Source organism: Labrus bergylta, chromosome 13 (assembly GCF_963930695.1).
Source record: "Labrus bergylta chromosome 13, fLabBer1.1, whole genome shotgun sequence".
In the NCBI taxonomy this organism is placed as follows: Eukaryota; Metazoa; Chordata; class Actinopteri; order Labriformes; family Labridae; genus Labrus; species Labrus bergylta.
Genome location: NC_089207.1, coordinates 4,141,752 through 4,155,144, shown reverse-complemented (window position 1 = coordinate 4,155,144; position 13,393 = coordinate 4,141,752). Strand labels below are relative to the sequence as shown.

The window sequence follows — 13,393 nt, the reverse complement described above, 5'->3', positions numbered from 1 at the left end:
AAGTGTTTACAATGACTCACAGTTGTCAAAGTAATTTATCTTACAATTGCAAAAAATAGACACATAAACTCAGTGCTATGCATCCTGAAAATAAATGTGTTTGAGAGAGGACAAATAGCAAAGTTTCATTCCACTTTAACTTCTCCCCAAAAATGTCAGCAATACTGTACATACACATCACATCGTCTTTCTTTTGTCTGCATGTTTGTGCCTGGAGATCATCTCTGCAAAGAAGAAGGAAATCTATAAGTTTGCATTGTCTATTGTCTCCAGTCGAGTTCTGTATATTGTGCTGTGTCCTCTTGGGGGGGGGTGGGGGGGAACTTAATTAAAGATCGGGGTTTTGAGTCCCATAGGGGCACACTGGGGAGCGTGGAGGAGGGTCGGGTTGAGGTAAACAGGTGAGCGTTTCTGAGACACGGGAGGCAGTTGAAGGTCACTGAGTCGTGCTTTAGGTACTGTAGTTCACACTTAGTGGAGCTGGAGTGAGATGAGTGGTGTAAATAAGAGCAACAGATTAGCACATATTAAATAAAACATTCTTTGACTCCCCATCCATCCATCCATCCATCCATCTATCCATCTACTCCCCCGTCCCCAGTGATACCATCGACCCAATAAGACCTCGTCTTGTCTAATAGGGCTCTCGTACACCTTCCATCGCTCTCTCTCTCTCTCTCTCTCTCTCTCTTTCTGTATGTGTGTCTTTGGGATTTCAGTTGGCTGTAGCTTTTGTTCTGCAACACCCACAAGTTATTCTCATTGGTCCAGCAGCTGATGAAGCCCATATATCTTTCTCGGCCAAAACCAGCAGCATCCTCGGCTCTTTGTAGGCAGAAAGTAGACAAGATTCTTTTCCACCTCACTGCAACTCTGTGACAGGTTTACCCTCGCTTTGGTAAGTTGCCATGCTTGAGTGTTTGTGGTGGGTGCTGTAGTGTCTTCATTGGGATAGAGTGAGTGTGTGACTGTTGGGTTTTTAGTCCAGCAGAAGTTGATAGAAACATATATTTTAATCCATATCTTCAAAGTGATAAAAGTCTGAGGAAAGGTGTACTCAGTCACTATTTTAATGACACTCCTATGGTCATGTTCTCCACAGCAGAGGAAAACATAGCTGAACGTTTTATTGAGTTGGTAGAACTAATCCATCTCTAGGAGTCAATTGTCACCAAGTTGCATCATAATGTTTTTGTACATGAAGTTCCAGACACTGTTTCATATTGATGTGCAAATATTTTGATAGCTGAGATAAGAGAACAGTTTGGTTTCCAGCGTCTGCTCCTTTATTTATAATTTCAGTGTCTTTTCACAAAAATGAAAAAAAAATGAAAAATCTGGGCAACATTGCAATACACAAAGCAAGATGATCCAACGTTGAGAATTCAAACGTGGAAAAAAAAACTGAACTAATTGTTCACAGTTGAGGACTGAATTTTCAACACCCTTTTCAAAGCAGGAATCCTGTTTGAAAGTGAGTTTAATTATCGTAGTGTATTATTATTTGACTGGCATAAAGCTTAGTGGCTTTAATGCTTGTGGCATCATTGAGACAAACGACAATAGCTGGACGAAATACAAATGCATGAGCGTATTGATAATGTGTGATAGTGCTTGTAGTTTAATAATTTACCTCGCAGTGTAACTTACTGATGAGTAAGTTCTTATAGTTGTTTGGATCAAGGATGACTTTTCTGTTGTAATAAGGGAGTGTTTGCAGCAACTGGGCTACGTCTGTTAATCGTTGATTATCGGCCCACATTTAAAAAAAAAACAACAATTCTTGCATCAATGTTGATTTGAAAAATTATTATCGAAACCTTTAACTACCGTTAACATCCAAACATCGCTCTAACACGGTAAGATGGATCCAGGGCAACCTCACTAAGCTCATACCCCCTCCTGTACTTTAGAGAGCTTCATCCAAAATGCCCCGTCTCGTCTTCGGGAGCTTTTATTGTGAAGTTCTGCTTGAGCTACTATGAATGTACTTCCAGAGTGCAGCTAGAGGGAAGGCGGAGTGGGGGGGGGGGGGATGCATCAAGAAAGACAAAACCTGATAAGCTGTTAAGAAGTTGAATCTGCAAACAGCTGATGTTTTTTTTAATGATTTTTGGTAACATCGGTTAATGTTAATTACACCTATGCACAATGTACATTTCCCCGTTGTGGGATAAATAAAGAATTATCTTATCTTATCTTATCTTATCTTAATGAACTGACTGACTACAACTGAAATTAACAACTTTGTTAACAGCTTAACAGTTTATGAAGTCAACTTTTTCATTAACTGTACTGAGTGCTTGTATGTTTAGCCAAAGATATGCTTAAAAAATAATACATGAGAACATCAAAAGAGGGACATTTATCAGGTCATATGATATCAAATGTTACATCATTAGACTAAATAAGGCATGTTGATGTTGATGTTGTAGCAGCATTATCAGCTGTACCAAAGGCAACCCAACATGCTTTACAAAGTACCCAGAGTGAGTGTAAACAGGAAAAACACAAATCAAGCTTGACGTGTTATAATGATCGCCACATGTTGTTGATCATAGTTAATCATGCAATGACAAATTGATAGTTAGACATGTGGATGGGCTTTTCCACATTCCACATGTAGTGTCTTTTTTTTATCTTCTGTAACCTTTCCTAACCCGCCTCCTCCTTTCCGCCACTTTCCTCTCCTTTTCATTCCAGTTCTCTCTATTCCCAGCCTGTCCCCAGTCAAGCAGAGAATCGATTTTTAAACAGGCTAGACTCCGGGGACCGAGCAGGGAACCATTATTGGCCTCATTTAGGCTCCATTGCCACCGCGATGGCTCCTCTAGACAATAGGATAGACTCTGTCATAGATACCAAAGCGTAAATGCACATTCCAGCTGAAAACTGCTCAGGCCAGCATTTCCTGACTTCAGGGAGCGGCGTTTTAAGAAACCGCTGTCGGGTTTGAGAGGATGCACCGCAGTGCCCCTCCGCACTCTGCTTAATACAGGCACATCCAGCACATTTCGCAGCCGCTGGGCGGGAAAAGCAGATGAAGATAGCAAATGCACGGACTCTTTTCCATGCTATTTAGTTGCGTGCCACCTTTCACTTTTCACAGCCGCCTTGGTTTCTGTTCAGTCTGCAACATATGGCAATGTGCTTCAACTGTGAACAGCTTCCACTGATTCCCCATCAGGGGGACTGGGCTTCCTTTATAGCAGGTATATACGTCTGTCAGCCAGCTCAAGCGTGCAAAGCCAAATCGCAGTCTGCTTCCTCTTTCTAAGGATTGAGAGGTTTCAGGAAAATCTTGTGCTGTAAGTGTATTCAAGATGGTGTGAGAATCTTTCAGTGATCAAACTAATCTGATGAAGTGTGTAAGAGGCACTTCGGGATTGCATTTGCCGAGGCCCCTGAAAGCACCGCGTTTCCCCCTCAGGCTTGCTGTTTGTTTCAAAACACATGTATTCGTGAAGAGACAATAACTCTTATCCGTTGCACTGATGCTATCCTGAAACAAATCTGGGAGTCTGGTAGGTAGCAAAGTGTGTTTGCATGAAAGGGAAAGTAATGCAATGCAGCAGAGCTCATGCTGTAGGCGCCCTGAGGTGCAGGAGGGAAACACACACCCATAGTTTAAACTAGCAAAGAGTGGGTTTGTTTCTCAGAGTGAGGATGCTTAACTTGTATGACATTTAATTGATGCATCATATCCACTGAATAGTTGTGTAGGATACTATACTGGCATCGAACTGAACATTTGGATGCCCTCTAATAACAGCTGTCAATATCAGACTGCAATTTGGCAAATAAAGGACATTAAGGTTCCACACTGGAGAGAATAAGAATCTATTCAAACAAATCAATAACTAGTTGGTGATGTCATTTTTTTACTTAGGGGGGATGAGAGGAAACACTTTAGCAAATCAGCGACATACCCGACTGTGTCTCTCAGCCGAATGATTCACCACAGAAAGGCAGCTTATTATGGAGATGACTGACCTGCGTCCTCCCACATTCATGTAGTGGGAGGTTGTTTGAGGCCGCTTCAATGGAGATGGGGAGAAATATGTGAATATAGTATATATATAGTATGGTGACATGTGATGTATAAATTACTACCACTACTACTGATTTTAAAAGTATTTCACATGATAATGAGACACATCTCAATGCAGTGATTTCCTTTTATGTAATAGTGCTGTATGGCTTTATGTAGTGACCATTTCATCACTGTTAAGGTTCCAATACCACTTAGTCTGTTTGGGATGTCTTGGGTTTGAATCGTGTTCAACAGTAATCCATTGTTAGGACTTTACTTTTAAATGCAGAAGACATAAAGAACATTAAGTTAGGGCTTATTTAAAGTCTTTTTATGTGATTTTTCACACTTAAATATAATATAAATCAAGTATCTCCTCTGAAAATAACTCTGTGAGTCATGATTGTCTACAATGGGTGTAACACCCGAGTCCCACTGTCTGTGATGTTTTCAGAGTTTTCAGAGTCCTATCTTCACTTTGTTTACATCGCTGGGACGGCCGGCTGACTCCTCCCCTCGTGTATAAAAGTTGTTTAATTGAGGGACTAGAGAAAAGAAGAATAACATACTGTACTCACTGCTTAACTGTGTTTCTAGATCACGCTCATTTCAGGTAAATTTACATGCAGTGTGAAGATACCAGCATAATAAAGATCGCTAGCATTAGCATGCTAACACAACAATGCAGCGCGAGTTGTTTTGCATATAAAGCCTTTAAAGATGTGTTGATTAAGCATTATCCCATAAGGGGGGTATTGAACATGTTTAGTATTTAAAAATGTGATCTTCTGTTGTGAGGGAGGAACCCCAAGGGCAGTTGAGATATGCACTCTGTGGATTGTGAGATAAACAACACGTTGACCGATTGGGAAGATGTCTGAAGAAAGAAGTGAAACGGTCGCTGCAAATATATTGTCACTCACCTTCAGTTCGGGGCTTCAACACGCACAGCCCATGTTTGTATATATGTCTTTATACATTGTTTTGCCATTTTCCTTTTTAAACGTCCATAAAAATAAAAAAAAAGCCTAAAAAGTTTTCCTGCTGGTTGTCAGCCATGGTCGTTTACTTAAACTTGTCCTCGAGAGATTTTTTGCGAGATTTCCAGTTTTGAGTGTTGGGACTCTATTTGATCATGAATTCAATCTGTTAGTGTGTGGTGTGCTGTCATGGTCATATCGTCGCTCTTCACACGCTGTAAACTGTTAGATCTAAGAGTCTTTGTTTTCATGTCTCTCAAAACTGTTGAGATTCTTAAAATGTTTTAGTGTGGGTCTGTAAATGGTTGATTTGTTGGACTGTGTGATGAAGTACCATCTTTTCTATCTCTTTTGCTACATTCAAAACACTTAGCCAGATTTATTAAATTCAGAGACGTTTGAAACACAAGCCCCTTCTACACAGTTTTTTTCAGGTCGTTTCTTCCTTTAAAAGATTCCAGAAAGCTAAAGTTGATGATAGACATTGGATCTTATTTTATTTAATCACATCACAACAAAAACTAAGGACGTCTGAATTTATATCAAAGCTAAACATACCAAAGTCTGTTAACCAGCTTGCTAGTTCTTGTATTGGTGTGTGTGTGTGTGTGTGTGTTTGACAGGGTTTTTAGTTGATCAGTGTGTCATCGCTGGTCTGGCTGCCCCTGGTGGGATGTGTACACTAAATGGGTGAGGAGAGGGTTGGCCCCTGCTCTCCATCAAAGGCTCGTATTGACTGGAAGCATGAGAGGGTCTCTGTAGCCAGTCATCCTTGGACAGCTGACAATGGGCCTGAGCGCAGGGGGGTGGGGGGGAGGGGGGGAGGCGTATAGCTGAAAGCAATCAACAACCACTGCAGGAAAAATGCTTCATCGGTTGGTGGAATGTGTCTGAACCTCGGACCTCCCTCGCAACAAGCCACAAGCTCTGCTCTTGACTGATCATGTGAGCACGGATTCAGCTTGCCTGGAAGCTCTTTTAATTAATTATGCACACTGTGTTGAGTTGTATGTGCGGTTTTCTTTTTTTTTTTTTTTTTTGAAGTGCGTGTACAGTATCTGTGGGTTTACACAGAGCAGCGGGAGGTATCGGATTGGCTCAGGATACCGTGGTAATTAATCTCACTCAGTGAAGAGGTGCATGTTGGGACTGAGGCAGGGCATAGCTCGGCGCACCTTGCTCGTTAACTCTAACCACCTATGGCCAGCCTCCGGAGATTAACGAGGGCTGGCCATGGTCAAACGCGGTCAAATGTGGGTTTTTTTTTTAAAGAATGCCCACTCAGCCTACCAGCATTGCTTTTTTTTTTTTTTTTTGTATTCAGAGGCAGTGATTCGCATTGCTGCTGCAGAATAACGCTCCTGGGACCTGACTCACACTGTGACACATCTGCCACACAGCAGAGGAAACACACAAACACACACGTGTGCCACATGGCTCAGAAAGGAGCAGGTAGACGTACAGGAAGCAGAGTTGCAGTGTGCTGTGGCATTTACTCGCAATCCCAGCATGAGTCTATTTGACACAGTGACACACAGAAACCCCTATGACTCATTCACTTGTTGTGTGTGTGTTTGTGAGTGTGTGTGTGTGTCCCCTTTCTTTCTGTACACTATTCTTCTTTGTCTACTGCTGCTCTCCATTCTGGTGTGGCATCTGATGTTTGCATAGATAAAACTACCAACAAAGAACAAAATAACAGCAGTCGTCCATCGCATTCATCGCTAGGTAATTCTGACTTTTCCCCTTTAAACTCCTCGCTTGACTTCAACCCTTTTATTATCGCTCAGTTTGTGTGTCTTCCTCGTTCAGTCGGCCTAAAGCGTATAAATAATGTAAAACTTTATAGGATGGAGGCTGCTATCTCGTCATACATATTCTCGTCTCATGATACCGGGGGCTTATGATCTGAATGCAGCTGAAGGAAATGTTTTCAACCTGCCGAATTCTCATTTAATATTCAGCGGTTATGACTCATGCAATATTTATCAAAAAAAACCCACCACTGGTCTTGTAATGTGCATGTGAGAGAAAGGTTAATTCATTGTGTTTACAGCTGTGTACATTCAGTACTCCACACCTGGCTCTGTGCACAATTACAACATGCAAGAAAAAACAAGAGATGGTCCAGTGTGTAGTTTTAAAACCATCATGCATCATGACTCTGAGGTAACAGTGTGATGCTTTGGATGAATTATTTTGTCAAATGCACATTTTTTAACCGTCTGCATTTCTTGTCCTGTCAGGGCACACAGCCACAGTCTTGTAAATGCTATGAAGATGTGCTTTACCTAAGACCACAGCGCAGGCAGCCTTCAAATTGGATTAAATCCTTAAATCACATGATCAATCATCCACAGCTCGCCGTGCCAAGATGGCGGAGGTTTTTTTCCTTCTCTGCCTTAAGATGGCACAACTGCATTCTTACCAGAGCTGGAGAGTGCTTGTGGTTTTAGGCTGCTTGTTATTTGTGGATGTGTGTGTCCTGTTCCTTCTCTGGAGATAAAACAATTACGACATCCAAAGTGCGCATGCACACACACATACACAACACTTGCTTGCACAAAGCAGACAGAGTGTGCTAGCAACAAATAGCATGAGGTGATAATTGAACTGGGAAACATTAAGGGAAGATGGGGAAAGATATACAGCCCTCCTGGGAGATAGAGTCCCATAACAATGGCACCACACAGTAAATTCCTCTACTTTGTCAGGGCAGGCGGTGCAGGGCCATGTCCCTAATTTTCTGGTTAAAAAAAAAGCAGCAGGCAAACGCTACGTGTGCTACTGTGTGTGATGATGTGTGCATGCTTCATGCATCGCTGAAGCGTGGATATCACGCCATTGCCTCTGTGTGGGCCTCCTCAAACACACCTGCTCCTGACGCCTCGGAGGGAAAAAAAGCTTGGCTTTAGTTAAGAGTACATGCAACGATGAATGTTGTAGAACAAGATGTACAAAATGTGTCCTGACTACTATTACATCTGTACGCTTCTTTTACAGAAAAAAAAAGTTTTCCTTAACCAGATGTATTATATCAGGCATGTGTGAAATTTTGGAGGAGAGAGAGAGAGATGGCAGCTCAGCATCAGAGAGTTTTCCCATGTTGCCCTGGAAACAATAAAATGTGTAGGATGTATTCAGACTCTATCGGACGAGGCCAGATGAGTGCCGGATGAATCGGTTGCAGTTCATTTTTGTTGAAATAATGATGCTCAATGTGTGAATACTTTGTACCAGTCCTTCCAGCCGAGGAGAACCCTGAGAAGTAAGTTCCATGGGGTGAGCCGATCAGCTCTAAACTCTCAGAAGTAGCTCTTTTGAATGCTTTTTTTGTGCAGAATTTTCAATTGATTTGTGAATGGTTGAAATGAATGGGGAAGGAGAGGTGAGACGAGGTGTGTTGGGTGTATTGGGGGTGTTTCGCAATGGGCACAATGCCCCTCTGTGTTTGAGGGTGGCAGGACGGTGATGTCATGGCTTGGCAGGACCCAAAGCCCACTGAGCTTGTGAAGGCGTGACATGATCGGGGACAAAGAGGAAGGTTGCTGGCATTGTTCTGCTGAATCAGGCTGTAACGGGCCGAACCTCTCCATCCTGCAGCTACAGAAACATTCTGCCAATCATTCAGTTATGTTGAGGCGAATCAAGTTGTATCTGCAGCATGTAATGAAATCTTCTCTTTTTTTGGCATTATTTATTGGACAGTTTTGAGTGTACCGTTTAGGGGAGATAGGCATCAAAGGTCCCCAGCCAAAATGAATGTCAAATCTTCACCACCAGACATCTGGACGCCACCAAAATCAAATGATCTCCAACCCTTTTGGTGTTGCAATTTTATTTGATGTTTATAACAGTCTGAACCGCATTGAACAAACTCAGCACCAATAGAAAATTGAAAAACCATGGAGCTGTAATGGTGTTATCGTCTGTTTCTCCTTTTTTATTCCCTTTCTTCTGCGTCTCTGTGCCTGGTTATGGTCTCAGTGGTCCTAGTGTTTTCTTGACTTTTCAATTTTATACTCTTGTCATTGTGTGTTTGGTAGCCGCAATTCCCTTTCGTTATGCTTTTCTTGTTGAATTTCTGGGAAAGTAAAGTGGAGCAATGGCCGCAGGAAGTGTTTAAAGAGGGATATGGTCATTAGGAGGGAGGTCTTTGAAAATCTGAACCGACCTCTGAAGGATTTGGACCTTTAGAGAGTTTTTCTGGTTGGTGTTTTTGAGTATGAACACAAGCATGAATTTGCGGTGGTGTTACAGCTGCAGTCAAAAAACACACAATTAGAACCCGGCCAGCTTATTGGCAATTGTTTTTAAAGGCATTTTAGCCGAACAAAAGAGGAGCCAATCCTTGAGCTGTGGCATTTGCCAGAATGTTATTGGCAGAGCGATGTTTATCGACTTGAATGTTGTTTCCTCGTAGGATTTGATCGAGGAGCAGAGAAAGGCTTCTTTTAGAGCGGGACTCTGCGAGTACCGTGTAAACACACACACACTGAGAGAGGCTCCTTTCATTAGCTATGCTAATCTGGAGTGCACATGACTTGCCGCAGACTCCACAGTCCCCTCCTGGTTCTGGCATTCTGTGCCGTTAGTTTCTGTCTCTAAAGGCCAGGGTCCTGATCTCCTCCTTTCTGGTTCATTGGGTTAATTTGCTTTGCGTTGTGTTCTCTTTGTCTTGCAGTTAGACTGACAGAAACATAGATCTAGCTACAGTTGCATGGGCACTTTTCCTCCAATCACATTTTTCTGTCGGGTTGTCGGGTACTTGTGACATTACAACCCCCCTGACTGGTCTGCTTAAAACAAGGCATTGGGTCTTTTCCTTACATTGAGTAAGATGAAGTGTTTGCTACGACACACATCATTGTTAATATGAACCTTCTGACAGCAACGAGCTAACTTAGCTTGTAAAAGGAATGGAGGCAGGTGGAAACAGTAAGCTTGTCTACATCGTAAAGGCAACAACATTTACCCACCAGCCCCCATGTTATATCTTGTCCAATCAATAAAATCTTTAAAAAACTGTAGTTAGCCAAAATGTTAGATAGCCAGGACATTAACGACCAGCTGAGCCTCTGCTAACCAAGAAACAGTTTGGTTGATTATTTCAGAGGTCTAAGCTTTAGACGATGTGGTATGTGGACTTTGTGTCACCCTCAAAGCTATAGCTGATATATCCTGTTTTCTTTTTGTGTGCTAGCCTAAGCTAAAACAACAACTGCATTAGCTCTAACAAAAAACAACAACAATGAGAGGCATCAATCTTCCCAGCTTTCCCAGAGAAAAAACAAGTTCATTTCCCAAAATCTCCAATTTTTCAAACAACTTGACGATCCTTTTAAACTTTCATTTTCTTCACTTTCACTTCATTTGTCACGTGTTTGTATTTTAAGCTTTAATTACAGCTACGTGATTAATATTGAAGGGTGCTGCCATCGGTTATCGCTCCAAGTTTGCTTTGATGAGTGTTTCTCCTTTTCTCAGTTAACATAAAACAGCAGCAGCAGCTCTATTTCAGGAGCTGGCTATTAGAGGATAATTACTACATGTTAGATTATGTCATTTACTCAGAGAAGACGAGGAGTAGAGAATGAGGCACCTCCATCAATTAATATGATGTATGACTCGATAAGGGATATGGGTGGAATATTTGCCGCATCTCTGTGAGTCACAAGGAGATCATTTTACATTTTTTATCCAAGGATCCCTTCCTGTTTTTTTTTTTTTTTTAATAAAGCTGGAGATTGAAAGTGGTGTTTCTTTTACATCTAATTATTTCTTTATTGATTCGTCAGCATCTCAGGGAATGGTTTCTCGTGAAATATATCCTCGCTGTGATGACATGTGAGAGAAAATCATTACAAGAAAGACCCCCTAGGGGCATGTGCAAAATGGTATGCTTATGTGATTGACCAATTGAGTATCTTTCTGTGCATTGTGTGCAAATGTTTGTCCAATAGTGTGTATTTTCTAGCTGCGTCAGTGTTTGGGCGATTTCAGAACATCCTCCACACGGACACTTACTCTTGTCTTGAAGCAACAATGAGGTAGTTGATTTCCTGTATACTGGCAGTGACTGATTGTTCTTTTTCTCCTATTCTCTCTCCTGTCACCCCTTCTTCTCCCTGCTCTTCTTCTCCAGGCTGTGAGGACGGGGGGAAGATGAGACCTCCCAGCCCTCTGCTGATCCTGCTGTACATCACGCTGTCCAGGAGTGTAAAGGTAGTCTCTAAGAGAGGCTCAGGTATGTGTCCTTCTGTCATTTATATTGCCTCCCAGTCTAAGGCCTGTGCATGCTCCCCCTGTGTGTTATTATCTTCAACTGTTTTTATGTACTAGTTTGAGCGAGTTTTTTTTGCCAGCATTAAACGGTATCCGTCCACCATGAATGGTATTTCACTGCTGTTTATATCATCAGGAGGCTATATCTTCATTATAGCGATAAATAAAATAAATTATTTAGGGAACTTTGTTTTATAGATGAGATGTAAAATTGGTGATTGGCATTGTGCTGAAAAGTTGGTCCTATGGTGTGTATGGTGTTTACTGAAAACACAAGTGTCTCACTGGTGTGTGTTGCATGCTTTAAAAGCGATTGTTCAAATCATGAAAGACAGGTAATTGCATAGGAAGCTGTCCCTCTCACGCTTGTGTTAGAATGACTCACATAGGAAAATTGGAATGAGCAATTTCGACGTTTTTCACCTGCATCTCAGGTGAAGAGCATGCAAATTAATGAAAAGTTATACAATGTACTTCTTAGAATTAGCGAGACCTACCTCAATCCAGAGAGAGTGACAGCTACCAAACGATCCAATTGCTCAGTGACAGGGTCACCAAGGGTTACCGTGAAACTCATTTTGGCTCTAAATGCCAGCAAATTGAGCATCAATTGTGAACAAATGCAAAGGTCAAAAGAGAAAATGGGGAGCAAAAAGATTGAGGGAAGAAAGTTTTCATGACAGGAATACATATAGGGATTCAGACCCGGCAGTTAAAGCACTGAAAAGACAAGTTGCCAATGCTGAGAAAAGTAGGTCCTGTGCTTCATTGGAAAAAAACAACCTGAATGAATAATTTTCAGTTGTTGAAATAGTCTGACAAAAGCTATATTAAAGTAAGATAAGTCCCATTTATTTCTCATTTATCCCTCAAATCCATGTTTTAGTACAGGAGTGTGCACATGGGTGTGTTCGTGTTTGCTCTCTTGCATACTAATTTACTGTTGTCAGTGTGTGTTTTGTTTGTGGTGCAGACATGTGTGCGCATGTCTTAAAGGTTTAAGGACTGACCTTTAGATAAAGGTTTTGTATTGAAGGACGCACGCTCAGTAGACGGGCACAGACACAAAGAGCAAGAGGGCAACTAAATGAATATTGTGCTTCAGCCAGAAAAGAAGATGGTCACTGACAAAGATGACAGACACTCTTAACCTTACACCGATTAAAGATGTATTGTAATCAAGTAATTTAACAGCACAGATTTAGATTATTTAAATCCAACGATTGATGACATTGTAGGCCTGTTAATTAGAGTGCATTTGTTATATTGTAGCAAAACGACTATGTTAGGATAATACATAACTAAATTTAATAGAGACTTAGTGAAAGAGGTTGAAAATATACTCCATTCTAGCAAGATTTCCTAACCATATATTTTCAGCATTGTTAGCTAGATTGCTTACGGTAGAATTAACTTCATTCTCCCATAGGCAATAAACTTTCCTTCCTTTATTCAAAATAATTTTTTTTTGCACAATCACTCCTCGTCTTGTAACTGTTTCTGAACCAATCTCTTTTCTTTAGAGCTCTTTATGTGCCTGCAGTATATCAGCACTGTTGGGATGGATTTGACAACAATGATCATGAGACTAAAAATTTGCAAAGATTTAGTAAGGCCCAGCAATTGAAACCATTATATATTGGGAACTTTGTCATTTTTAAAGGGGATTCCTTGATGCTCTATATGTTGTGAGCCCACCAAGTATTAGCTTCCAGATACAAATAAAAGATTCGTAAAGTACATTAAAAAGAGCTTGTAGATACAAGCCATCCATTCACCCATTGTGTTGGCAAGGGATGGCCAATAGATACCAGTAAATAGTTTAAGTATAAGTTGGGTGCCTGATATTGTACTATAAGTCAATTTAAAAGTGAATAACCATTCCTATTACTAGCTAAAATTATCATTTAGACACAAGGCCAACCTCATGTCAGTGAAATCGGCCTATTGAAGTAATCAGGCCCTTAAGAATGCCACAAAAGATCAATGAACTACACTGATTCTTCAATTTTGTACTCTCAAATCTATTGTGTAATTACCCAGCTAAGTTACATATATGAACACAGATGGTCATTAAATTGTCATAACAAGCTTT

General features: G+C 41.1%; 1 protein-coding gene across 5 annotated transcripts in view; it reads left to right on the top strand.

The window, feature by feature from the left end:
* The window catches only part of il1rapl1a (interleukin 1 receptor accessory protein-like 1a), a 200,088-nt gene that overhangs the window by 13,033 nt on the left and 173,662 nt on the right, over positions 1-13,393 (top strand). For all 5 annotated transcript variants that reach the window (XM_065962107.1, XM_065962109.1, XM_065962105.1 and 2 more), the window contains exon 2: positions 11,159-11,260. In XM_065962107.1, the coding sequence (XP_065818179.1) occupies positions 11,179-11,260 (82 nt within the window). In that variant the 5' untranslated portion in view covers positions 11,159-11,178. The remainder of the gene's footprint in view (positions 1-11,158; positions 11,261-13,393) is intronic.